Source organism: Enhydra lutris, unplaced genomic scaffold (genome assembly GCF_002288905.1).
Source record: "Enhydra lutris kenyoni isolate GAN:26980312 unplaced genomic scaffold, ASM228890v2 scaffoldscaffold22, whole genome shotgun sequence".
Lineage (NCBI taxonomy): Eukaryota > Metazoa > Chordata > Mammalia > Carnivora > Mustelidae > Enhydra > Enhydra lutris.
This window is the reverse complement of record NW_019154106.1, coordinates 39,632,451-39,659,902: the sequence shown is the minus strand read 5'-3', so window position 1 is coordinate 39,659,902 and position 27,452 is coordinate 39,632,451. Positions and strand designations below refer to the sequence as shown.

General features: G+C 34.6%; 1 protein-coding gene across 2 annotated transcripts in view; it reads left to right on the top strand.

The window, feature by feature from the left end:
* LOC111150069 (protein arginine methyltransferase 3) overlaps positions 1–27,452 on the top strand; it is a 129,312-nt gene that overhangs the window by 53,128 nt on the left and 48,732 nt on the right. For both annotated transcript variants that reach the window (XM_022507407.1, XM_022507409.1), the window contains one exon: positions 18,911–18,989. In XM_022507407.1, the coding sequence (XP_022363115.1) occupies positions 18,911–18,989 (79 nt within the window). The remainder of the gene's footprint in view (positions 1–18,910; positions 18,990–27,452) is intronic.

Sequence of the window (27,452 nt, the reverse complement as noted above, 5' to 3'; positions counted from 1 at the left end):
AATGCAATCCCTACCAAAATCCCATCCATTTTTCTCAAATAAATAGTACAAATAATCTTAAAATTTGTATGGAACCAGAAAAGACCTCGAATAGCCAAAGGAATATTGAAAAAGAAAGCCAAAGTTGGTGGCATCACAATTCCAGACTTCAAGCTCTATTACAAAGCTGTCATCATCAAGACAGTATGGTACTGGCACAAAAGCAGACATATAGATCAATGGAACAGAATAGAGAGCCCAGAAATAGACCCTCAACTCTATGGTCAACTAATCTTTGACAAAGCAGGAAAGAATGTCCAGTGGAAAAAAGACAGCCTCTTCAACAAATGATGCTGGGAAAATTGGACAGCCACATGCAGAAAAATGAAATTGGACCACTTCCTTACACCACACACAAAAATAAACTCAAAATGGATGAAGGACCTCAGTGTGAGAAAGGAATCCATCAAAATCCTTGAGGAGAACAGAGGCAGCAACCTCTTCGACCTCAGCCCCAGCAACTTCTTCCTAGGAACATCGCCAAAGGCAATGGAAGCAAGGGCGAAAATAAACTGTTGGGATTTCATCAAGATCAAAAGCTTTTTTGCACAGCAAAGGAAACAGTTAACAAAACCAAGAGACAACTGATGGAATGGGAGAAGATATTTGCAAATGACATATCAGATAAAGGGCTAGTATCCAAAATCTATAAAGAGCTTAGCAAACTCAACACCCAAAGAACAAATAATCCGATCAAGAAATGGGCAGAGGACATGAACAGACATTTCTGCAAAGAAGACATCCAGATGGCCAACAGACACATGAAAAAATGCTCCACATCACTCGGCATCAGGGAAATACAAATCAAAACCACAATGAGATACCACCTTACACCAGTCAGAATGGCTAAAATTAACAAGTCAGGAAATGACAGATGCTGGCGAGGATGCGGAGAAAGGGGAACCCTCCTACACTGCTGGTGGGAATGCAAGCTGGTGCAGCCACTCTGGAAAACAGTGTGGAGGTTCCTCAAAAAACTGAAAATAGAACTACCCTATGACCCAGCAATTGCACTGCTGGGTATATATCCTAAAGATACAAACGTGGTGCTCTGAATGTTTATGGCAGCAAGGTCCACAATAGCCAAACTATGGAAAGAACCTAGATGTCCATCAAAGATGAATGGATAAAGAAGAAGTGGTATATATATATATATACAATGGAATACCGTGCAGCCATCAAAAGAAATGAAATCTTGCCATTTGCGACGACATTGATCAAACTAGAGGATATTATGCTTAGCGAAGTGAGTAAGTTGGAGAAAGACAACTATCATATGATCTCCCTGATATGAGGAAATGGAGATGCATTGTGGGGGGTTTGGGAGGTAGGAAAAGAAAAAAATGAAAGAAAATGGGATTGGGAGGGAGAAAAACCATAAAAGACTCAATCTCAAAAAACAGACTGAGGGTTGCTGGGGGGAGTGGGGACAGGAGAGGGTGGTGGGTATATGGACATTGGGGAGGGTATGTGCTATGATGAGTGCTATGAAATGTGTAAACCTGGCGAGTCACAGACCTGTACCCCTGGGGATAAAAACACATTATATGTTTATTAAAAAATTTTAAAAAGAAAAAAAAGGCTTAATGAAGATAATTGTCCTCAGAGGTTTTTTTCTCTTGGAGTACAGATCTGTTACATGTTATATTTTCTTTACTGGAGGCTCCAAATTGGTAAAATTTAGATGGTAGAACTATGAAGTCACTGTTTAGTTAGGTGAAGTAAGAATTAGGGCAGGAGTGAGTTACAGTAAATTTTGATCTGTTCTAATGAATGAGTGTTTTTTTCTGACCTGTTTTTGGTAGATTATATATTTTGAGTAAATACTTCAGTAGTGGTGATAGATCGATTTGGTCTGCTCCATTTTCCATTCTCTTCCCTTTATCCATTTGTTTCCCTTTATCCATTTTTTAATACTAGAACATTTATTTGGGAATACCCAATTTAAAGTAACATGAAGTTGAGTGAATGTGAGGACCTTCTCAGGAATTCAGTCTTCAGTCTTAATTTTATTAATTGGTGCTTCTAGCCAATAAAAGCAAGCGACCAGAAACAAACTCAAGGCTTAAACTAGTTCCTGTTATTAGGAAATGACATGTAATTTGTCTTGATCAGTTTTGCTAAAGGTTTGTCACTTACTGCTCTTTTCAAAGAACCCGAATTGTGCCTTTATTGATTTTTCTCAATCAACATTTGTTTTCTATCGTATTGATTCCTGCTTCAGTCTCTGTTATTTCCCTCTACTCTCTTTAGAGTTTGATATGCTGCTCTTTTCTAGCTTCTTGAAAAGGAAGTGTAGATCATTGATTTCCAACTTTTTTTTTTTCCTAGTATTTGGCATTTGAAGCTAATACTTCTAAGTACTGATTTAGCTGAATCCCACATTCAAGTGATTTTTTTTGGTAAGATTTTATTTTTTGTTTGTCAGAGAGAGAGAGAGCATAAGCAGGGTATGGCAGGTGGAGGGAGAAGTAGGCTCCCTGCTGAGCAAGGAGCCTGATATGGGACTCGATCCCAGGACCCTGGGATCATGACCTGAGCCAAAGGCAGACGCTTAACCAACTGAGCCACCCAGGTGTCCCAACAGTCAAGTGATTTTTAAAAATTGTTTTAAGTATTACTTTTTTCCTGAATTATTATCCTTTATGCTGTTATTAAAAGAAGAAACACTCAAGTATTATATTTGGGAGATAATCTACCATTAATAAAACAAAGGCACTGAGCCCTTGTTCTCCACATAAGCTGATGAGGTGCTCTAAGGAGCCCTCATTGCAGAACCAGTAAACCCTGAAGAGCACCTATTTTATATTTGTGTTCTTATGGATATCAATTTTGACATCATTTTCTCTTTTCTTGTTCAGTTCTATTGTGACTACTGTTTTTAAGAAGAGAAAATACACACACAGTTTTTTTTGTTAGATAAGCAGTAAGCCAGACTGTGATGTGCATCACAGGCAATCACGAAAAGACTGCAAAGACAGAAAGAAATCTCATTCTTTTATATGGCCAACAGATAGAGCCCATTACAAGCTTGTTCCCAAGATAAAAAATAATAAATTTTGTGACTGTTTTTAATTCCTAGTTTTTTCCATTTCATTATGTAACCAGAGAAGGAAATTCTGGAGTGTAATTGTGTAAGAATTTGAGAGGCACTACATAATTCTAATACTTAATAATGTTTAAGAACTAACAGTTCCCACATTCAGTGTGTTTATGGCTCATTTTGGCATTCTGTGAAATTTCAGTCAGTTTCTTTTGGCTATATTTCTTTTGAAGATCTTTTTTTTTTTTATTATTTTTCTGAGTACTCCTTATGTATTTGAGTTGCCAGGCTGTTGTTAGGACTCTTCTTATGTTTTCTGCATCTCGTGGTTTCTGAGCACATATTAGAATTTAACTCTCTGTCCCCTTCAAAGTCAGATGTGGCCCTGTGGCTTACTCTGGCCAGTGAAAGTCCTATCCAGACAGAATGTTTAATATCCAGTGCACAGTTTGCCTTATCCCCTTTCTATGCATCAGTTACTGTGGAAGCTTGTCAGCCTGACTCCTGAGGAATTATAATAAGCAATGACTCTTGTCAGCCTGTAATATAAGAAATAAATCTTGTTCTTGTTTTTGGTGATGATTTGGAAACTGTTTGTTAAGGTAGGATAACCTAGCTTGTCTTGATGGATACCACTAATGGATTCCCTATCAATTATGTTTGTTAGCAGCACATGGCTTGTCATTGCATTATTTTTTGGTGTGATTTGATGAATAAGACAGTCTAAAGTTTACCAGAATTCTTTTATTGTTTGAGTTTTTGTTTCTTGCTTAATAAACCTTTCTAGAATTGCCATTACATGTTTATTAGACGTATCTATCTTCTATGCCTCTTATACTTCTTCATATTTTCTGTTGTTCTGACTCTTTTGACTGTATTCTGGATAATTTCTTCAGTCTTCCAACTTTTAACTAATTTTTTCTGAATCTTTCTAATTATCTGTTAAACTCATCTATTGCGTTTTCTCTCTTTTATCTCTTTTTAAATTTTTTTTTTCACTTCTAGGAATTCTCTTTAGGTTCTTTTAAAATTTTGTTTGCTTGTTACTTTATCTTCAAGCCTCTTAATCTCATAAATTGTAAACAATACCAGCAGTTGTGCAGGTCTTCTTTTGCTGACTGTTGTTTCTACTAGCCTTCATTCATGGTGCTTGGTGCTTGTTTATTTGAGTGTGTAGTACTATTCGATACTCTGCCATTTATTTTCTAATGAACTTTATCTATGGAAAACTCTTTGGTGCTTGGGTTTTACCCCAAATGATTTGACATTTGTTTTGCTGTGTACCTGGGACATTTACAAATGCAGACTACTGTCACTTATTCTTTTTAATTTTTAAAAACACTTTATTAGGGAAAATTTCCAATGAAAAAACTTCAGAACGAATGTTTCAATGAATCTTATGCACCTATTACCTAGCTTCAACAATTATCAATATTTTGCCGTTTTTGTTTTATTTATCTTTGCACTATTACATTTTTTTGCTATCTTTTTTAATGATAAAGACTTTTAAAATCCATATTTATTATGCCTTTATGTATTATGTCATTGAGCCTAAACAAAATTACCAATATAGGCACAATTCCATATTACAAAAAAATTCCTAATATTCAGGCTGTGTCCACATTTCCCTGATTGCTTCATGAATTATATATATATATATATATATATATATATATTCTTACATTTGATTTGTTTGAATCAGGATATGATTAATTTGTCTTATAAATCTTTTTTTAATTAAGCTCTTTATTTTGAGATAATTGTAGATTATATCACGTGCAGTGGTAAGAAATAATAGAGAAATGCCTTATTCTCTTTACCCAGTTTCTCTTAATGATAATAGCTTGAAAATCTATGGTGCAACAGCACAACTAGAATATTGATAGTGATACCATTGGATACAGAACTTTCACCACTACAAGAAGCCCTTCTGTTATCCTTTTATGGCCACACCCACCTCCCTCTTCCACTCCCCAGCCTTGACTTCTTACAGTCACTAATCTGTTCTCAATTTGTATAATTTTGTCATTTCAGGAATGAAATGGAATTGTACAGTATATGGCCTTTTCGGGTTGGCTTTTCTCATTAGTTTAATTCCCTGAAGATTTATCCAAATTATTGTACATATCCATAGTCTCTCCCCTCTTTCTTAGTAGTATTCCATGGTATGGATATACCATACTTGTTTTAACCATTTAACTTTTGAAGAATATCCAGTTTGGGGCTATTGCAGATAAAGCTGTATGAACATTTGTGTATATAATTTTGTATGTACATAAGTTTTCCTTTCTCTCAGGTATATGCCCAAGAGTACAATAGCTAGTCATATGGTAATGTTTAGTTCCATAAGAAACTGCCAAACTGTTTTGCAGAGGGGCTGTACCATTTTATATTCTTACAGGCAATACATGACCATTCCAGTGGCAACATCTGTCTACATTCTTGCCAACATTGTATATTCTCACTATTTTTTAATTGAAGCCATTCTGATATGTGTATAGTGATATCTTATTGTAATTTTAATTTGCATTTCCCTAATGGTTAATGATGTTAAACACCTTTCCATATGCATATCTATCTGCCTTCTATGTCTTTTCTTCAATAAAATGTCTGTGTCTTTTGCTCAATTTCTAATTGGATTATTTACTGCTGAGTTTGGTAGTTCTTTTTTACTAGCTTTTAATTGGATATGTGGTTTGCAGATATTTTTCCCAATCTGTAGCCAATCCCCTTAACAAAGCCTTTCACAGAGCAAAAGTTTTTAATTTTGATGAAGTCCAATTTATCAATTTTTATTTTTATGGATCATGCTTTTGGTATCAGGTCTAAAATCTATAGTCTATAGGTTCACCTTCTCCTTTTTTTTTCTTGCCATTCTTTGAGAAACTGAGTCAGTTGCCCTGTAGAGTTTTCTGCATTCTAGATTTTGACAATTGCATCCTCATGGTGTCACTTAACATGTTTTTCTATCCTTTGTATTTCTTGTAAACCAGAAATATGGGGTCCAGAAATAGAGGTTTAACATAGTAAAGTTGTCCCCCTTTCCCCAGAATACTTCATGGGGAGCAGTGGTGTTTAGTTTCTGTTGCATTGAACAAGGGACTCAATCAATATCTGCAGTCAAATGCTCTTCCACTGAGCTATACCCCCTCTGGTTGTCTCTTTCTATTATGCTAAAATTGATCAGTGGCTTTTTGGAGCTATCAGGCTAATCTATTCATTATAAACCTACCTAATGGTTTTAGAAGCATTGAAAATGATTTCTCGGGTTCATTATTTCATTAAGAGTTGCCAAATTATGATATTCTACCTGTACCAATTATTCTTTGGTAGCTGAAATTATTTCTGAAGTACTTTCTCTCATCAAATATTTGGTTATGAACCGTAGTTGAATAGGAAAAATAGGATAAAATCTCAATATTTCCTATTTATTTGCCATTTTCAGAGTAATGAATTATCATTACAATGTCATTGCTTGTATGTTTATTTTCATGGACAGACGTAGCTATTTTTTTTTTAATATGAAAAATTTTGAGTTTATACTGATTTTTCCAAATTAAGCTTATGGAATTTTTAAAGCTTTTAATTTTATACTTATATTTCTTCTCTACAGAAAAATCTTGATTTTTAAGATAATGCTAATTACTTATTGCCTTTATCATGTAATTGCCTATTATAGTTTCACAAATTTTATACCACCTTTATTACTAACAGTAAGGCATCTACATGCAGTTGAAGATTTCTTTGTAATTTCTTTTGTTCTAGAATATATCAAAGGAAATGCACAGTGTACGGTGTATGAAAGTCATTTGAAGTAATTATTTTCACTGGTTAGGTAACCAACGTGACATACAATCAGATTTATTTATTTCCTGTTCTTCAATTTGGGACATTGTTTCTTCCTTTATTTAGTTAATTTTGTGTTTTAATTATGAACAAATGATGTGATTCTATTTCTTTTGTCCCTTAGTGAATAACCTTTTTTTATGGTTTTGACTTATTTAAAAAATATTAGATATGTATGTATGTATATTTTCACTCTTCTGTTAAACAACAGTTAGCATATTTTATAAATTGTATGTACATATATATGTATGTACATATATATACATATATATGTACTCCAATAGAATTCTCTTTAATAAAAATACTAGCTAATACTTTAGTTGTAATTTTTAAAGTAGAATAGCCAGTTATAATTAATGGGTTTTTTCCAACTTGTATGGGGGTTGAGAATACTTTTAAAAATTAATATTCAGGGTGCCTGGGTGGCTCAGTGGGTTAAGCATCTGCCTTCAGCTCAGGTCATGATCTCAGGGTCCTGGGATTGTGTCCCACATCTGGCTCCCTGCTCAGCGGGGAGCCTGCTTCTCCCTCTGCTCCCCCTTCTTATATGTGCTCTCTCTGTCAAATAAAGAAATAAAATCTTAAAAAAATATATTCTTTGGGGCACTTGGCTGGCTCAGTTGGTAGAGTACACAACTCTTGATCTCAGGATTGTTGTGCGTTTGAGCCCCACATTGGAAAATAAAACCTTTTTTAAAAAGTAAAAATTAATACTGCATTTCATACCTTTATCCTTGGAAACTGATTTTGTAACTCTGGAGTAAGACCCATATGTGCATTTGGAAAGATCTTGAGATGATTCCGTTTTGCCTTTTTCTTTTTTTTTAAGATCTTTTTATTTATTTGAGGTGGGGGGAGCATGTGAGCAGGGAGAGGAGCAGAAGAGGGTAAGGGAAAGAATTTCAAGCAGACTCCCCTGTGGAGCCGGCTGTGGGCCTATCACAACCCTGAGATTATGACCTGAGCTGAAACCCAAGAGTCAGACGCTCAACCGAGTGAGTCACCTAGGCACCTCTGGTTTTACCTTTGGTAGTCTTGCTTATTGGACCTTTTGCTGCAGTTTGAACAAAAGAACCAATTTGACTCTCCGTCTTTTGTTCATTAAGTGAGAGTGCCACCTAGGGGAAAGACCTTTAAGATGGTAGAAGTTTTTCAAATTTCAGAAGAGCATGTAGAAGGAAGGAAGTAGTCTTGACAGAGAGTAGCAAGCACATAATAAATGGTAGCTGCTACTATTATTATTATTATTATTTTATTATTATTATTTTCATTCTTCTTGCATGGAAAGTAACAATCAAGTGAAGTAATAATAAAATAGGAGCTTCTCTGACAAATAGTTGTTATATACATGTAAAATGCTTTTTGACTGTATAATACATAGAAGTTACAAATTTTATCTTGTCTTTACACTACCACTCAGGACCTACACTGAATCCCCCAACAAAATCTGTTACCAAATTCTAGTGTATCCTTTCTGAAACATTATAATAAGTTATAACATAAGTCTCTACCTCTTGGCACGTTCATTCATTTCTTCAACAAATATTGGGTGGCTGCTATGTGGCTGAGGCTGTTCTCGGCAGAATAAAGCAGTGAACAAAATAGATGGCAAGCCCCACCCTTATATCTAGTTTAGAATAAGCATATTCTGCATATTATCCTACACCTTGCTTTTTTCTTCTCTTTTAAATCTATAAATTTCCCATTATGACTACTGTAGCTGTATCCCATAAATTTTTTGTTCAGCTCAAAATATTGCCTTGTGATCTCTGCTTTGGTAAATGAATTATTTAGAAGTGTGTTGCTTAATTTCTAAATGTTTGGTATCAGGGGACATAATGTGTATGTTACCATTACATTAAATTTGTTCAGACCAAGAATATGGTCTGTTTTGTTGAGTGTTCCACATTCATTTAAATGAATGTGTATTCTGCTGTTGTTGAATGGACTGTTATATACTTGTCAATTGGGTCAAGTTGGTTCATAGTATGTATCAAATCTTTTAAGTGCTTATTATTTTAAGCCTATCTGTTCTATTAACAACTAAAAGAAAAGTAATGCAGTTTCTACCTATAGTTCAGGAGTTGTTTCTCTTTTGACTTCTGTCAGTTTTTGCTTCAGATATTTTTATGTAGTTTTTAGGTGCATACACATTAGAATTGTTATGTGTTATTGATAAAGTTTGGCTTCTTTATCATTATGAAGTATTGTTCTTTGTCCCTGTTAAATTTGGTCCTTTAGTTTACTTTAACACTTTTCTCATTAATTGTGTACTATTCCAGACACATTTTAACATTTACAAACAGATTTGAGTGTGTGTTTCTTTTGCCTTCTCCCAACTATTGCATATTATATAACTAGTCATAAAATCTTCCTTTTAATAAATTGTGAAATACAACATGCACAGAGGATAGGATAAACTTACAGAGGAGTATAAGAGATAGTTATATAATGAACACCTGTGTAATCATTAGGTAGATAGAAAGCAGCTGCCAAGTATCTTTTCAGCTTTCTTCAAATATCTTTATATACTAATTTCATCTTCAAATGTCTTTTTTTACATATCTTCTCAAATCTATTTAAATTTCTCTTTTTATTTTTTTAATTGTATCTGCTACAACTTCTTTCCCAACCCAGAGAGCTTACTACTCTACTGACCTCTGTGGTAGTCATTTACTTGTTTTATGTTTTTGCCACTTACATTTATATTCCTAATCAGTTTAGTTTATATTTTCCAGTTTTTGAGATTTATGTAAATGGAATCAAAACATAACTATGTTTTTGTATTAAAAAATAGCTTTTTGCTTTCTTCACTAAGTCACATTTGTAACATTCATCAATAATGCCAGTATGGATCATTTGTTCATTTTCATTTTTGTATATTCTGTTATGTGACTGTTTAACAGTACGTTTATTATGCTACAGTTGGTGGACACTGGATCATTTCCAGTTCTTTCACAATGACAAGTAATAGTGCTGTTGTATACAGGTACATGTGTGCCATTACACTCAAGCATGCTTTTCTACACGTTTATTTAGAAGTAGAATGGCTAGATAACAGGGCATGCTGCCCTTCTCCATTACTAGATGATGCCAAACTTTTCTTATTAAAGGTTGTGAAACTTTTTTTTATTTTTCCATAGACTTGTCAACACTGGACATTGTATGACTTTGTATTTATTGCCACTCTACTAGTCAGTAGTAGTTTCTATTTGTGTTAAATTAGTAATGAGGTTCACCATCTCTATATGTGATTATTGGCTCTTTGGATTTCCTGTTTTGTATAGTAATTGTGTACAATTCTTTGTCCATTTTCCTTTGGATTACCTGTTTTTTTTTCTTTCTTTTTTTTTTTTTAAGATTTTATTTATTTATTTATTTGACAGAGATCACAAGTAGCAGAGCAGCAGACAGAGAGAGGGTTGGGGGAAGCAGGCTCCCCACTGAGCAGAGATCCCGATGTGGGACTCGATCCCAGGACCCTGAGATCATGACCTGTGCCTAAGGCAGAGGCTTAACCCACTGAGCCACCCAGGCGCCCCTTACCTGTTTTTTTCTTAATGAATAGTGTTCTTTGTGGGAAGTAAAGATATGTGTGTGTTTGGTATCTTTTCAAACTCTGCCTTTTTAATTCTTTTTATTTTTTGATGAACAGAGGTTCTGAATTTTAATCTAGTCAAACTTACATCTTTTTCTTTATAGTTAATACTTCTACCCCACCCCAGAACATGAAAATATTCTCCACAGACTTTATGACTTTTTAAGCTATTTTAAGTCTTTAATTCACTTAGATAGTTGTGGGAATAAAAATTATCAGTCTTTCTGGAGTGATTTTGATGACACAGATCAAAATCTTAAATGTGCATGTCTTTTAATCCATAAATTCTGCTTTAAGAAGTTTATCTTAGCCATATATGTAAAACATTGAAAAGATGTCTGTGTGTGTGTATGTGTGTACATATACATGTTCAAAACATTATTTTTCTTACCTATTCCACAGTAAACAAATGCAAAACCTACAATATTCTTGTTGCGTGGTAACAGCGGCCACCTTGCCTTTGCCAAGTGTGTGGCTGTAACACCTGTCTCAGTCATTGTAGAGCTGTCAGTAAGGAAAGTATCTCAGTATCTTCTTTATCACGTTTGTGATACATTCATTTGCATTAGCACATGTTAAGTTGAAAGAGGCAAGAGATAGACTAGGGAATCACTGAAAAAACTTTACAATTCAGGTATTCAGTGTGTAAGGCTATTATAAATGTTAACAGTGAAATAAACAAAGATTATATTATATCCTGTAAAAACTTAAGTTTGGTACATTTTTAGCAGAGAGCATTGTAGATTAGGAGAAAGTACTTATCTAATTACTTTTTGGATGTCTTTAGAGCGGTTCTCATGGTGAAGGGTATCCAGTTTTGCCCACCTGGGAATATTTGGGCATTGGGAAATGTCTGGAAACATCTTAGGTTTTTATAGCCAGGGGGGTGGGGGGAGGTGGTTAGGGAGGAAGAGAGACAGGAGGAGAGTGCTGGTGGGCCTGTGGTAGGTAGAAGCCAGGAGTACTACTACACATCATACAGTGGACAGGATTGTCTCCACAATAAAATACTACCTGGCCCAAAATGTCAGTAGTGCCAAGGTTGAGAAACCCTTTAGTTCTCATTCCTATGCACTGATAATAACTCAACTTCTAAATGAGGTCATATTATAAAGGGCACCTGACCTAATATGGGACATCAAGGAAGATTTTCTTTAAAAGGTATCATCATTAAGAATATATTTTGTCACACAGATATACAATAGACACTTCCTTAACCAGTCTGCATTTAATTCAGCAAATTAATGATTTTCTGCGTTCTCTCTGTATAACGTGCTAGATTTCAATGGCTAACTGAACACTTAAAGCTGGTAAATTACCTTCAGTGTGCTCCTCCTGTTTTGCTTGTATTAGTTGGGTTATAGGTTTACCAAGAGCTTATTGTGTTTGTTTCCCTGCTTTTTTATATAATATCAGTTAATATTAGCATAAACTATTGAACAGGACTGTAAAAAAGATTCCTGTTGAGTAAAGTAGTGAGTAAAACGATTGTGACAGAATAGAAGCGAGTAGGTGGGAATTATGGAATTCAGAGATTTTCCACTTGGCAAGGTACCCTTAGATTCTTTTTTCTATTTTAAAATAACCCAAACTGGAAATTACTTACAGTACGTTGTAAGTGTGGTTTATGCAAGGAAAATTGTGACAATCCTCATGATAGATTCGCCGTTAAAGAGTATTAGTAAATAGGGACGCCTAGGTGGCTCAATCCTTAAGTGTGTGCCTTCCATTCAGGTCTTGATTCCGGGGTCCAGGGATCAAGTCCTGCATTGGACTCACTGCTCAGCAGGAAGCCTGCTTCTCCCTCTCCTACTCCCCCTGCTTGTATTGTCTCTCTCTGTCAAATAAATAAACAAAATCTTTTTTAAAAAGAGAATTAGTAAACATAGCTACATTTATTTGTGTTTTTTTCTTAAAGCATATTGTTTTCAGTTAACAACCAATTAATAGTTCTAGTCACTGTAGGTAACAGTTCTATCTACAGTAAATTTTATAAAACTGAGAGTAGTGTTGGAAAAAAGTGTCATGAAATATTTATTATGCTTCAGAAGTATACCGAAAATTGGGTTTAGTTTTTATAGCCTTGCTTATTTGTTAAAACTAATCTTTTATTTTTATATTTAGATAAATTCAGTTATTATTTGTCACTAGACTTTCTACAGATTAACTCTTCATTTTATCTGTAACTCTCCCCTGCCTCTCTTTTTTTAATGATTAATTCTGCCTAAGAGTGTATCAGTAACTCAGTTATTTGTACTAAAAAAAAAGAGAGAGAGAAAACTTTATACTGAAGGTATCAGAAGTATCTTTTATCATTAATTTATTCTAAGGAGATAGTAACAGACATTTTAAAAATAAGGTTCCTATTTCAATGAATAATGTTAATATCTTAGTCCCAGATTTAATCCAATGTGTTTCTTTTGTAGTAACTAATTGTTGAAGTATAAATGCAAATTTTAATTTTAAAAAAGTAAATGTCTCTTTGGAGAAAAGAGTGCTCCATGAGCATCATGGGAGAAAATATTGGGTATAATTCTCTTCCAGATGGCACCCCTACAGGTGAGGCAGCAGCCTGTGAAATTACAGTCTGAATTACACTGCAGATGAGCCGGGCATTTGGAGGAGCGCCTTCTGATATCAGTAATAAATGACTTGGTTCAGAACCAAGGACAGTTCCCAGGAAATTAAAGGCTCTTCTATCACCTAGAGAGCCTATAGTAAAATGAAGTTTAGCAAAGTGGAAAGTTGAGAGAAAGGACAACAGTTAGCAATACATATATAAATCTTTTCTCTGCTAATATTTAAAGCTAGATATGTTAATTTATCTCATAGATGTCATATATTGGTTCTACATATATTCTAATATTTGCATTGATTTTCTAAACTGATAATTTTCATAATGTACAGTGGCTTATACCCAGTTGCCAACTAAGCTATCACTCTGGCATATTATGACTCAAATACCTATTATAAATTCTAATCTTGTTTGATATGCTTAATGGGAAATTTTTCATTTCAGAACACTCGAGTCCTTAATTACGAAGGTAGTATAATATAATACAAACACTAAATCTTATTCTCATTTAGGTATATCAGCTTAAGAAGCAACATGGGGGGTGCCTGGGTGACTCAGTCATTAAGTGTTTGTCTTCACCTCAGGTCATGATCCCAGGGTTCTGGGATCGAGCCCCACATTGGGCTCCCTTCTCAGCAGGAAGCCTGCTTCTCCCTCTCCCACTCCCCCTGCTTGTGTTCCCTCTTTTGCTGTGTTTCTCTCTGCAAATAAATAAATAAAATCTTTTTTTTTTTTTTTTTTTTTTTAGAAAAAAGCAATATATGATAGTTATTCAGAACGTGACTCTGTAATTAAACCAAGGTTCAAATTCTGGGTCATTCAATTATTCCTGTGACTGTGAGCTGTGTTTTAAGTCCTATGGTTTATGCCAGCTCTTGATCTCAGCGCAAGTCTTATTCTCAGGGTTGTGAGTGCAGGCACCGTGTTGGGCTCAAAAAGGGTTCCCAGAATACCCAGTTTTATTAAGTACAAGAAAAATAAGAAAAAGTGGGTACTGTTTCATTTTTAACAAATATAATGATGTATGATACTAATAACTCTTATTTTTTTATTCATTCAAAAGTTTTTTACTGAGTTCCTACAATCTACTAGCCACATTTATAGCCCTTAGGAATGTACCTTCAAACAGTATAAAGTCCTTGCTCCTCTTCAAGCTTACATTTTAGTCAAGAGTTAAACACAAAAATAAACTACATTTTAATTCATGAGTATCACAGTGAAGTACAAAGTAAGGTAAATAGATGGAGCATAATAGAGGAAAAAGATTCTATTTTATGTGGAGACATCAGGAAAATCCTTTTTGAGGAGGTAATAATTGAGCAGAATTCTGACTGCTGAGTGAAATGAATGACCAATGAAATTGTCAGTCTTCACTGAGTCTAAATGTGAAGAAATATTAATCTATTGTTGGTTTGAAGGAATGCTTTTCCATTGATTTAGTAGTTCAGCTAGTCTTTAAGTTAAGGCTTACAAACTGCTTTGATAGATTAGAAGCCTCATCATATACTTACATAAGTAATACCTCGATACTGAAGTAAAAAATTTATAGATATAGAATACCATTATTAATTGTACAACAATGCAGAGAGAAAAGGGAGATAAAAATGGGGAAAGATGAAAGAAGAAAGACTTGCATCAGCCTTCTGCTTCCATCCATATTAGCCCAATTCTATGACATGGTAGCTGAGCCCACATAGTGATTTCTACCAAATTAAAGAATTATATGATACAGTTTTTCACAGGTTTTATATGTTAACCCTATGCCAAGAACTGTGCTAAGTCCTTTACCTGTGTCAACAAAAGCATTTGATTGTTTGCTTTCAGAAATTCTCTGATCAGTAATGATGACTGATTGAGAAAATGGGAAGGAAAAACATGGCATTTATCGAAAGGGTATTTTTGCTGCCAAGGATGTTTATCTTTCTTTTCTTTGTTTGCACCTGATTTTACTGTTGAATTTAGCAGCAGTAGGAATTGAATCATAAAACCAGTGTTTTCTAAGGGGAGCAAAAAATCGTCCAGTGTTATTCATCCAGTCATATGACTTAAGGCATTGAACTTCTCTATTGTTGAGGTCTGTAATGTGATATTAGGTTGTTTGAATAGTTAAGACCATAGGAACTATCTCTAATATGGTTTAATCAGAATTGTAAGCTTAGCTAAGGTAATCATTATAGGCTATGTGGAAAAATGCTTATTGATGTTAACTGTTTTAAATAGAAGCAGACATATGGGAGTGTCTTAAGTGTAAATACCAAAATTTGAAGTATTAAATAAAGCTGATTTTTTTTTTTTTTTGCCTTGCGGGGAAAAAATCCTTGTGATTATCTTTGTGAGAAGAATCTTGAAGTTGGAATTGGCACTAATTTGGCCAATATGACCAAATTACTTTTGGGGGGTTTTAAAATTCTATTTCTTAATGTAAAGAAATTTTGAGTGTTTTATATTTTTTTGTATGTGCACACATATACATAATCTTCACTGGTCTGAAAGAAGTGACACAGGAAAATGTATTCTCTAAACCCCCTAGAAAAAGAAAAAAGAGGAATTCCAGTTCTGACTCATGGGTTGTAATATAGGACCCATTGACTAAATAAACATGAGATGATTCTGGACAGCTTGGTAAAACTTTATTTTCTAATTTATTAAATATAATTTTAAAGTTTTGACAAGCCTTCACAAATATATTTTTTAAATAGCTCTTAAATTTTAGGCTAAATTAATAAGATTTATTTTTCTAATCTTTTATATGTATTAACATATTTAATCTTCAGAACAGCCTTATAAAGTAGAATACCATAGTTGTCACTTTACAGATGAAGAAACTGAGGCACAATGATGTTAATTTGTCCAAGGTCATATAGAGAAAGGGGGCTCCGTGATGTGCCCAGGTGGTCAGTCAGTTAAGTGTCTGCCTTAGACTTATATCATGATCCCAGAGTCTTGGAATCGAGCCCCCGCCCCAGCAGGGAGTCTGCTTCTCCTTCTTCCCCTGCCTCCTCCTCCCCGCTCCCACTCATGCTTTCAGGGTCTCTTCTCTCTCTCTCAAATAAATAAATAAAATCTTTTCTAAAAAAGGGACTCCACTGAGATTTAAACCCAGGAGTATACCCTTTTCACCACTATTGGCATTGACTGTAGCACCAGTTTAAAATATGCCACAATTTAATCTCTAATGGATAGCTAATAATAACTTTATCATAGATACAGTAAATAAGCATGTTTTTAGAAGGAGCTTCTTTCAGTTACTGATGGAAAAGAGGTTGGTTTATTTGTAGTACATGGAAGTAAGACAGTTTGGACATAGGAAGCAAAATACTTAGCTTTTTGCCAACTACTTTGAAAGTTAATACTAAAAACAGTTGGACACAGTGCCAAATCAATGACAAACTAATTTTTTTTGCCCCCTTCCAAAAAAGACTAGACATCCTAATGAATATTTAGTATGTATCAAAATGTGAATTAACTTATTTTATTTAAATTAATGTTTTAATATGATCTTTTTCCTTTGTCTGTGCACACATACACATAGTCTTGCCTCATCTGAAAAAAAGAAGTAATAGGAAAACAGAAGACTTCTCTTTGAATAATTCAGTTAAAATTCACTTTAATTAACACATGAATGCTTATTTACAAGGAGTTGTGTGCATAGATCTGCATGAATTATGTCAGATTGATAAAGATTGCTTAGTTAACTTCCAAAAGTTCCTTGTTCTTTGAATACGCAGATGATACTAATAGTGAACAAACTTGTAAGAGTTAGACATATTACTGAGATGCTCTAACCAGAAGAACAGCTTCCACCAAATCCTTAATTTTCCTAATGTAAACAAATTAATAAAAGGCTTTGTTGCTAAGTTTTTCTTTTGTAGACAAGTATTTTCTTTTCAGTGAATCGGTATGTTGCTGGGAGTGGGTAAACATCAATATAGAGTTGCTAGTGGCAGTTTAATTAGGTGGGTTTTTTTAAAAGTGATTCAGGCTTGTGAGCTGTATTTTCTATAAATTTAAATGTGCTGTTAATCTCTTGTGAAGATTTGGGGCACCTTGGTGGCTCAATTTATTAAGGGGACTGCCTTTGGCTCAGGTCATGGTCCTGGAGTCCCAGGATCAAGTCCCGCATGGGGTTCCCTGCTCAGCAGGGAGTCTGTTTCTCTCTCTGACCCTCCCCCCTCTTATGCTCTCTCCCTCTCTCTCTCAGTCTCTCTCAAATAAATAAATAAAATCTTTTAAAATAATGATAATAATCCCTTGTGAAGATTATCCATCTCAAGTTTGCAGGTTTTCCTATTCTAGAGACCCCTTTAAAAAGTCTTTGTTCATGTGGTTAAAGAGTATTGCATTTATCCTGTCAAACAGTTATTTGTGCACAGAACAAATGAGTAAGTGAGAACAGTTTTTATTTAGAATGCTGTCATTAGGGCAGAATTCCTGTTGGTTTACTCTAAGCAGTAAGAAAGTGTTTGCTGTGCTAAGCACCGTACTGATTACTTGACTCTTCCTGCTGCTCCAGGTGGGGAGCGGGGTAGACTCTAGAAGGAGAAAGACTGACTCAAACTGTCATTGATCCCTTACTCATGATACCCGTAGTGGTAAATTTTCTTTTCACCTGTGCTATGATTATCCTTTCTTGGTGGAGGATTCATTACTGGTGTCTAAAATCTGGAGTACTGTAGGGCTGTATTTCATGAACATAGAACACTAGTTGTGTAAGGTATTGATAGGTGTAAAGTAAGGGGAAAAAGAGGTTTGTAAGCAAAAGGGTAACACATAGTTAAGATATGTTCAGTAGTCCTCTTTACCGTAACACTTCCCAGAACTATCAGCGTGATGACATGCATTATGAATCTCAAGAGGAGGATAAAGCATCTGGGTTTCTTAAAGATTCCCTTTTTTTTCCTTTCTTTCTTTTTCTTTTCTTTCTTCCTTTCTTTATTTATTTACTTTTTTAACAGAAGAGAAACTCACTGGATAAGAAGCTCTTTGGGAAATGCTATTCTAGACTAGGCTTTCTTTTTCTTTTCTTTCTTTCTTTTTTTTTTTTAAGATTTTATTTATTTCTTTGCCAGACAGAAATCACAAGTAGGCTGAGAGGCAGGCAGAGAGAGGCGGGGGGAAGCAGGCTCCCTGCTGAGCAGAGAGCACGATGTGGCCTTCCAATCAGGACCCTGGGATCATGACCAGAGCTGAAGGCAGAGGCTTTAATCCACTCAGCCACCCAGGGGCCCCTAGACTACGCTTTCTTAACCTTAGCCCTATCAGCTTTTGGGGTTGGACCATTCTTTGTCATAGAGCTTCTTGCGCATTGTAGCATGTTTATCAACATTTCTTGGCTTTACCTGACTAGATGCCAGTAGCACCCTTCCTTCCCCCCGGGTTGTGATCATCAAAAATGGCACTAGATATTGTCAGATGTCCTCCAGTGGACAAAAATCTGGTTGAGAGCCACTGTCTGGATTAATACTGCAATATTCTCGGTAATTAGAGGGTACATTAACAATTTCTGTCTCAGATTTTCCTTTTAATGAGGAAGAAACAATGGTCTAGAAAGCAGAAGCACAGATTAAGAAGGTTCAGTACATTTGACTCTAATAAACTGTCTGGGTCCTCTTTATACCCTGGCCTGATTTTTTAAATGTACTTGGAGAATTTAATGCAAAAAGTAACTTCAAACTTTGTAGAAAATTACATGGCAGAGACAAAAAAATAATCTTTTATAGAAAGAGTAGCCCAGATATTTAAGTTGATATACTTTTGAGGATATTGATTACACATTTCTAAAATCCTTTTTTTATATTTATTTATGCAGGGCTATTTTCTTCTTTTTGAGTCTATGTTAGATTCTGTCCTTTATGCAAAGAACAAATACTTGGCAAAAGGAGGATCGGGTGAGTAAAAATTCTAGTTTTAATAATGTAATTTTAGTCTGGCAGAACTAAGTGAACCTTTGGATTTCAAATAAACTATGCATGACTGAGAAACTTCCCAATAGAAATGAAAGATGTTTCCATAAGATGAAGTTTGAAGACAGTCGTTTACTATACTGTTGATAGTAGAACGTTATAGAAAATATGCAGGACTCTAAGTTAATGGTATTTCAAGAATGCTTTGTATAAAAATACTAGTGGTAGGACTAGCTTTGGAAGCTATTTGATGTTGAAATCAAAACCTTAACAGAAACTCCTTTTGATTTTTAATCCTTATGACATCTAGGTGTTTGTTTTTTTCTAAAAGAGTATTTCATACTAGGTTGGAAAGTACCTACTTTACTGGAAAATTTTCCATGACTTCACTAAATATATAAACCTGTCATCTCTGTAATTTAATGAGAACATTTAAAAAAATGACTGTTTATGAAGTGCGGCATACCCAATCAGTATTTTTTATACTGGACGTTCGGGATTTTTTATCAGTATTTTTTATTGGATCCCAATAAATTTGGAAAGCTTTCTCATGTTCTGTACACTGTAAGTGAGATTGTGTTTTTATAAGCCTTCTGCTGTGAACAGTTATATGCAAACAGTCCGTTTCAAGGCAGGGATTTTATTTTGTTCATATTTGACTCTTGAACAAGCTCTACTGCTCCTGGAACATAGATAGAGCATCATGTAAGTTTATTGAATCAAATCATTAAAACTGAATTGAATGGCATCTGTCTCCCTTCATTCACCTCTCCCTGAACCTTCACTTTCTCAAACCTTCAAGATCAACAGGTGGTTTCTGTGGCCAGAGTACAGTTGTTAAAATTATTGTGTAAAGGGGCACCTGGATGGCTCAGTTGGTTAAGTGTCTGCCTTTAGCTCAGGTCATGGTCTCAGGGTCTTGAGATGGATCCCTGCTCAGTGGGGGGTTCGCTTCTCCCTTTCCCTCTGTCCCTTTCCTTCCCTCCCCTCCCCTCATCTCATGCTTTCTCTCTGTCTCAAATAGATAAATAAAATATAAAATCCGAAAAATTATTATGTAAAAAAAGGTAGATGAAAATTGGACATTTTGAACTAGTGACATAAAGCCTCGATCATAATTATGCCTCCTGCCCATCCATATTCTGTGAAATCACTTTGGCAATTATGGTACCGTAAAAATCAGTGAGGCCAAAACAAAGCGCAGAAAATTCTCCAGTACAATAGAATTCTTTTATAATAGCTTTTAAATTGTTTGCCTTTCTTTTTCAAAATACTTTCATTTATTTTATCACTATATTTCCTGCAAGCATTTCAAGATGTATTACTGATCTCTGACATGAACCTGGCTAGAATTTTTAGATATACTTTACCCTGCAAAAATTGGCTACATCTATCTATAGTTGAGTGGCTTTTTTTAAATGACTGTTATACTTAGAGACTGAAACTAATACCATCTACCATTTGTTGATTGTCTACTAGCTGCTTAATACTATACTTTTATTTATATTATTACATGTTTAATCGTCACAACAGCCCTCTGAATTTTAGAAACAAAGGTGTCCTAGAGGACGCGTCTTAAGTGGTCAAGCTTTGACTGTTTTTTTTAAAAACTGAGATCTGCCAATTCCAATATTCATGTTCTTTTCAGAATCCCTTTTTGTATCCCTACTAAAGTGTACTTTTTTTATTCTGATTCTTGCCTTGACATTCTAGGGAAGATTCAGGAAACTGTTTCCACACCTCCCCAAATGGTATTCATTGATCTTACTGAAGGACTGACAGCAACTTAATGCATTTAAATTGAACTCTCAGTGAAATTCATTAAGAACTTACAGCATGAAAATAATGAGGTTATAGTTGGTGAAACAGTAGCAGAGTATTGAAGAGAGGGCAGCATTTAGCTGCCTAGGCAGTGCTATTGAATGTTGCTTATTGACAGAATTGAGAAAAGAAGGCAAAGTCAGAAATGAGTAACGTGAAGTAGACCATTTAACTTCCTTTGTGTTTGAGAATGCCTAATGAATATCACCAGTCATCAGGTGCTCGTTCTTCTGTTACAAAGCAAATTTTTCTTTTATGTTTTTCTGAAAGAAAGACTTAATAAGCAGTTAATGCAATGATTGTTTAAAAAGAATGATGTGAATTATGAGAGAGGGGAAAATACTAAAGATTCATATAAGCATGAAGGGACCACAATTGATATTTTTCCATGAATTTAGGTACAGTTTATGTCTCACTATATATAAGATGGTATGGAGGAAGTCCTTTATAAAACACAGTCAGCCAGAGTGTATATTCTCCCTATTATCACCAAGCAAATTCTCCAGTATTATTGACCACTATTACTACTAATAAAAATGATTTTATAAAGTTAATGGAAATGTATTTACTAAAGATTGCTTCTACTATTTTTAGCTAATATTTATAAAGCACAAGCTGTGTTCAGGAACCATAGTGTTTTACATTCAGCTAACCTATAGATAAAGAGGAAAACTAAGAAAATTATATGCTGTAGACAGGGAGATGGGTTAAATACCTAATGGGTATAAGGAGGGGCACTTGTCATGAGCACAGGGTATTGTACGTAAGTGACAAATTATGAAATTCTATACCTGAAGCTAATATTGCGTTGTATGTTAGCTAGCTGGAATTTAAATTAAAAATTGGGGGGAAAGAATGATGTGCTATGACCTATGCGTATTTCTACAACTAGAATTAAGACAAAAACAAATGTATGTTTTAGGATGATTACCTAGAATGTGTGTGTGTGTGTATTTTATACCCTAACAGTGTCAAATACTACATTTTACAAAAACTGGAAAAAGAATGCAGGAGACAGGTGGGAAGAAGCTTATATACTTGAGTTGCATTATCTTTAATAGCAAGAATTCATGGAATCTCATTTAAAGCTGACAAATCAAGTAATAGAATTGTAAGCACATTTAGCACTGCAGAGTTAATATTAAAATAGTAGTATTGATTACAATCTAGTGGTAAGGATTGTGGTGAGAGACTCTATCTATATCAATTGTAGTGGTGATTACATGACTGTATGTGTTTATCAAATCACGTACAATAATACACCAAAAAGGCCAAAAAGAGCAAGTCTTTTTTTTTTTTAAGATTTTTTATTTATTTATTTGACAGACAGAGATCACAAGTAGGCAAAGAGGCAGGCAGAGAGAGAGGAGGAAGCAGGCTCCCTGTGGAGCAGAGAGCCCAATGCGGGGCTCGATCCCAGGACCCTGGGATCTTGACCTGAGCTGAAGGCAGAGGCTTTAACCCACTGAGCCACCAAGGCTCCCCAAGAGCAAGTTTTATTATTGCATATAAATTATACCTTAATAATAGTGACATTTAAAAAACGTGAAGTGCCATTTCCCACCTTGAAGTCAGTTGGACTATGACATGGTTTGATTTCTACTAAGCTGCGTATTAACTCTGTGCCCACTTCTGTATTCGCTATTAGTATCATCAATACATCTATCTTTTGAATTTAAAAAATAAATATGAGAAAAAGGGAAGGGAGGAATAAAGAAATATACTAATTTCATCATTGTTCATGATAGGAGATTAATAGTGTTGAAAATAGAGAACTGAAAGTATTCTGTAATGTAATTACAAAGTTAGCTATGAAAACAAAACCACAAACTTCCTAAATGTAAGAACTAATCCTTGGGAAAAAGTCCAAAAGATCATGTAGTGAATTACTTAAAAACAAAAGAAAAATTACAGATACAGAAAAGATAATATAAAATGGTAAAGGATGATCCAAAAAAATGTTTGTCATATCCATAAATGTAAACGGGTTAAACTCACCTTTTCAGAGAAAAAAAAAGTTCAGTTTGGATCACAAAAAAAAAAAAACAAAAAACAAAACCAAACCATAATTCTCTATACTTTATAGAGGCATACCTAAAACAAAATTATTTGGAAAAGTTTAAAGGATGAAAAAGGATAGGCAAATCCCCTCATAATGAAAGTAGTAGTCATGGTGTTATTGATACCAGACAAAAGGGAATTGGAGCAAAATGTTGTATAATCAATCATATGAGTAGGGCTTAGAGCTAAGACATAAAATCATGCCCGTATTCATAGATAGTCAGAAGGTTTTTCATAAAATACAATTTATATTCTTGATTTTTTTAGATGAGAAAATATGAATAGTGAGATATCAATAATAAATATCAATAAATATCAATAAATATCAATAAATATAATAAATTAAAAATATAAATATAATAAATATAATAAATATCAGTAATAGCTTATATGATAAAGTATACTTATCTCAACTGAAAATCTGTATCATGGTTAATGGGGAAATACTAAACACATTTCCTCTATAATTAAAACAGAATTTAGATGGCTACTATTACACCATTATTTAATATTTTACCAACAGTACTAGTCAGTACTGTTAGAACATAGAAGATAAATCACAAAGGAGATAAGGGGCGTCTGGGTGGCTCTGGGTTAAGCCTCTGCCTTTGGCTCAGGTCATGATCTCAGGGTCCTGGGATTGAGCCCTGCACAGGGCTCTCTGCTCAGCAGGGAGCCTACTTCCCCCTCTCTCTCTCTGCCTGCCTCTCTGCCTATTTGTGATCTCTCTGTGTGTCAAATAAATAAATAAAATCTTTTTTAAAAAAAAGAAAAGTAGATTAAACTAATTTTTTTGTAGATTTTGTGATTCAGACCTAGGCACTTCACGTGAATCAACTGAAAAATGATAACAAATAATAAAATAGTTTAGTACATTATTGAGCCACAAAATAACATAACTAGAAATAAAACTTATATGCAAACAGCTTTACTACTAAAACACAGAAGGAGGATAAATAATTTTAAAGATAGACCATGTTCTTATAAAAAGACAATCAGTGCCATAAGGATATTGATTTTCCCAAAAATAATTTAAAATTTAGTGTAATCCAGAAACATTGACATTTGTTGAAGATAGATGATAAGTACATGAAAGTTAATTATGCTCTTTTATTTTTGTGTGCATTTGATATTTTTGTAGGATAAATTTTATAAAATTATAACGTAATTCCAACAAACAGTTTTGGTGTTTTTAATTAGGATTTTTTAATTTTTTCGTAGTAACGTAAAGGAAAACTGAGATAGAAGGGTGTCAGTGTGGGGGAGCTGGGGACAGGAAGGCTAGTGGTGCCAAATTTAGAACATATTATAGAACCTCAATAATTAAAACAATATTCTTGAATGGACAGATAAATTGAACAGAATTGAGAATCCTGGTGTAAACCAAATAATATATGGCATCTCATATAATTTACTATAGTAAGTTATATTGAGAGAGTTAGGTAGCCCTCTGTGTTAAAATTTATAAAAAACAAAAACAAAAACAGGGGCGCTTGGGTGGCTCAGTTGTTAAGCATCTGCCTTGGGCTCAGGTCACGGTTCAGGGTCCTGAGATTGAGCCCTGAGTTGCCCCGTGTCAGTTGTCCCTGCTCAGCAGGAAGTCTGTTTTTCCCTCTTCATTTGCTGCTCCCTCTGCTTGTGTGTGTTTGCTCTCTCTCTCTTTCTTTGTCAAATAAATAAATAAAATATTTTTAAAAAAGAAAACACAATAAATTATAAAGTAAAAAATGCGCACAGTGTAAATATTACATGAGTCAAGGTTAAATGCAGAAAAAGTAAAAATACTAGAAGGAGACATAGGTGTATTTCTTTATAAACTTGGGAAGTGTGGCTTTCTAAACAAGAACTTAGATTCAGATGCCTTTATTAGAAGAAAGATTGATATATTTGATTATATAAATAAATTCCTAAATGGCAGCATATGCCATATACAAAGTCACATGAGAAAGTGCAGACTGAAAAACTTTTCAATTCCTGTCACCAACAAAAAGCTAATTTCCTTAATAACCTACAAATAAGACCACAAACCCAATAGAATATTGGGCAGAGAATTGAATGGCAGCTCACAGAAAAGGAATACAGATGACTCTTAAAAATGTGCTCAGTCTCTGTCCTCTTAAGAAAAATGTCCAATCTGAGGACTCTTATTCAAGGTTACACTGAATACTCCTGTGTTTTTCTTGACGTTGCAGCTTTGACATTAAGGTCTGTGGTGCATTTCAAATTAATTTTATGTGTGGTGTGAGGTAAGGATAGATGTTAATATTTTCCAGCACTTTTTGTTGAAATGATTATCCTTTCCCATAAATTGTGTGGCATCTTTGTTGAAAATTAATTGGCCATATATGTTTGGATATGTTTTTGTATTCTGTTCCTTTGATCTGTAAGTCTCTTTTTCATCAATACCATACTGTCTTAATTACTGTAATTTGCTTTGGCAGTTTGGTCTGTGTGTGTGTGTATATACGTGTATGTGGTTTTTTAAAATAAATTTTAGAATCTTACCAGTTTTGAATCTATATCAGTCTATCAATTTTAAAAAGATTGCTAGGATTAAGATAGGATTGGCTTGAATGAATAGATCAACTTGAGAATAATTAGCATCTTAACAATGTATGAAGTCTTCTAAACCATGAACATAATATATCCTTTCATTTTTTAAAGCCTTTAATTTCTCTTGGCACTATTTTGTAACTTGCAATGTAGAGATCTTGTACATCTTCAATTAAGTTTATTCTTTATTAAAAATTGTATTTATTTGAGAGAGAGAGTGTGTGTGTTATGTGTGCATGAGTGGGGGAAGGAGGGCCTGGGAGAATCTTGAGCTGACTCCGCACTGAGCACGGAGCTCTTTGCAGGGCTCAGTCTCACCACCCTTAAATCATGACCTGTGCTGAAATCAAGAGTCGGACGCTCAACCAACTGAGACACCTAGGCACCCCTGTTAAGTTTATTCTTAAGTATTTAATTTTTTTGGTCATTTTTACAAGTGGAAAGTTTTAAATTTCATTTTTCAGTTGATTACTGCTAGTATAAAAATACAATTGATTTTTGTTTATTAACCTTGTATCTTGTGACCTTGCTAAGTTTACCTGATAGTTCTAGGAGTTGTTTTATGAATTCCTTAGGCTCTTCTATGTGACCAGTCATGTTGTTTGCAAATAGACAGTTTTTTACTTCTACCATTCCATACTTTCTTCCTTTAATTTGGGGGGCAAGAGGTGCTATAACTCTTTGAATAAAATAGGAAACAAGTCCATTGAGATATAAATAAATAAATGAATAATCTGAAAGTTTGATTAAGAATGGAATGTTTACCTAGTTTTTGAGAACCTCCCCACAAAATAACTGCTAATTACAAAAGAGTAAATTTCAGCTTAGAAGCCTAGCAGTGTCCACCTTCATCAAGTAATCAGGGTTGACATTCTCAGGAATGGGTCAGATTAAAATTGTGGTCAGATAGGGGCACAAAGAAATGATTCATTTCTTTGAAACATCCTTAGAACTGGTAATAGTTTTGTAAAATCACAATTGTTGCATAGAAAATTTAGGAGCTCATGAAGGGAGATATCTTCTTCCACATTACTAGAAAAGAATGTTCTTTGTATTGCCTTTCATTACAAGCAAAATGAAAAGTTTTTCTCCCTCACAAAACTAGACTCACATTTTTTCTGGGGTTCTTCAGAATATACATCTTTGAGTTGTAATTATCAAAGATAGGAAGTTGAGGACTGCGTCCAATACAATGTACAATTACCAAGGCAAGGCAGTCAGTTCCTAACTTAGAGTTTTCTGATCTTGACAGGCCATTATAATTTCTGGGGCCTTTTGTTAAAAATATGGATGTTCAGGCTCCACATCAGATCCTTTTGAACCAAAATGTAGGGGGAGAGTCCTATTTTAAGAATGTATTCATTTGGATCTCAGGGTCCTGGTATCAAATCCCGCATCAAGGCTCTCTGCTCAGCAGCGGGCCTGCTCCCCCACCCCCACCTCTGCCTGCCTCTCTGTCTACGTGTGATCTCTTTCTCTCTGTCAAATAAATAATTATTTTTTTTAAAAGAATGTATTCATTTGTTTGTTTTTTTAAGAATTTATTTAAAATATACATTTACCTTTGTATCACTTGAGGTTACTGTTGGAAGAAATAGAAATCTACCTTGGCTATTCAACAGAGCAGGACTTTATTAAAAGGATAGTTAGGGTAGGTTTTTAGGTTCTTGTGAGAACTAGAAAACCAGGCTAGAAGTCTATGCAGCCAGGAATAATGTTTAAAGTTATGTTACAGGACCTCATTAGAAGTGATTCCACTACCCTAATATTGGGCACTAGCGGACATACGACATTGCTGATCTTACCAACAGCAGGCATTGCTGCCTTTGAGAAGTACCCAGAACTTTAGATGCTTATCATTGGTGGACGTAGGTCATATGTGTATGCCTAACTTACAAGTGAGTGAGCGAAAGGAAGCTTCTGTCATTTCATCCTCCATAGAGGAGGCAGTTCCTGCCTTGTTAACATAGAGAATTTCACAAATGGTTCAGAAGGGGGCAGCAAAATAGAGTG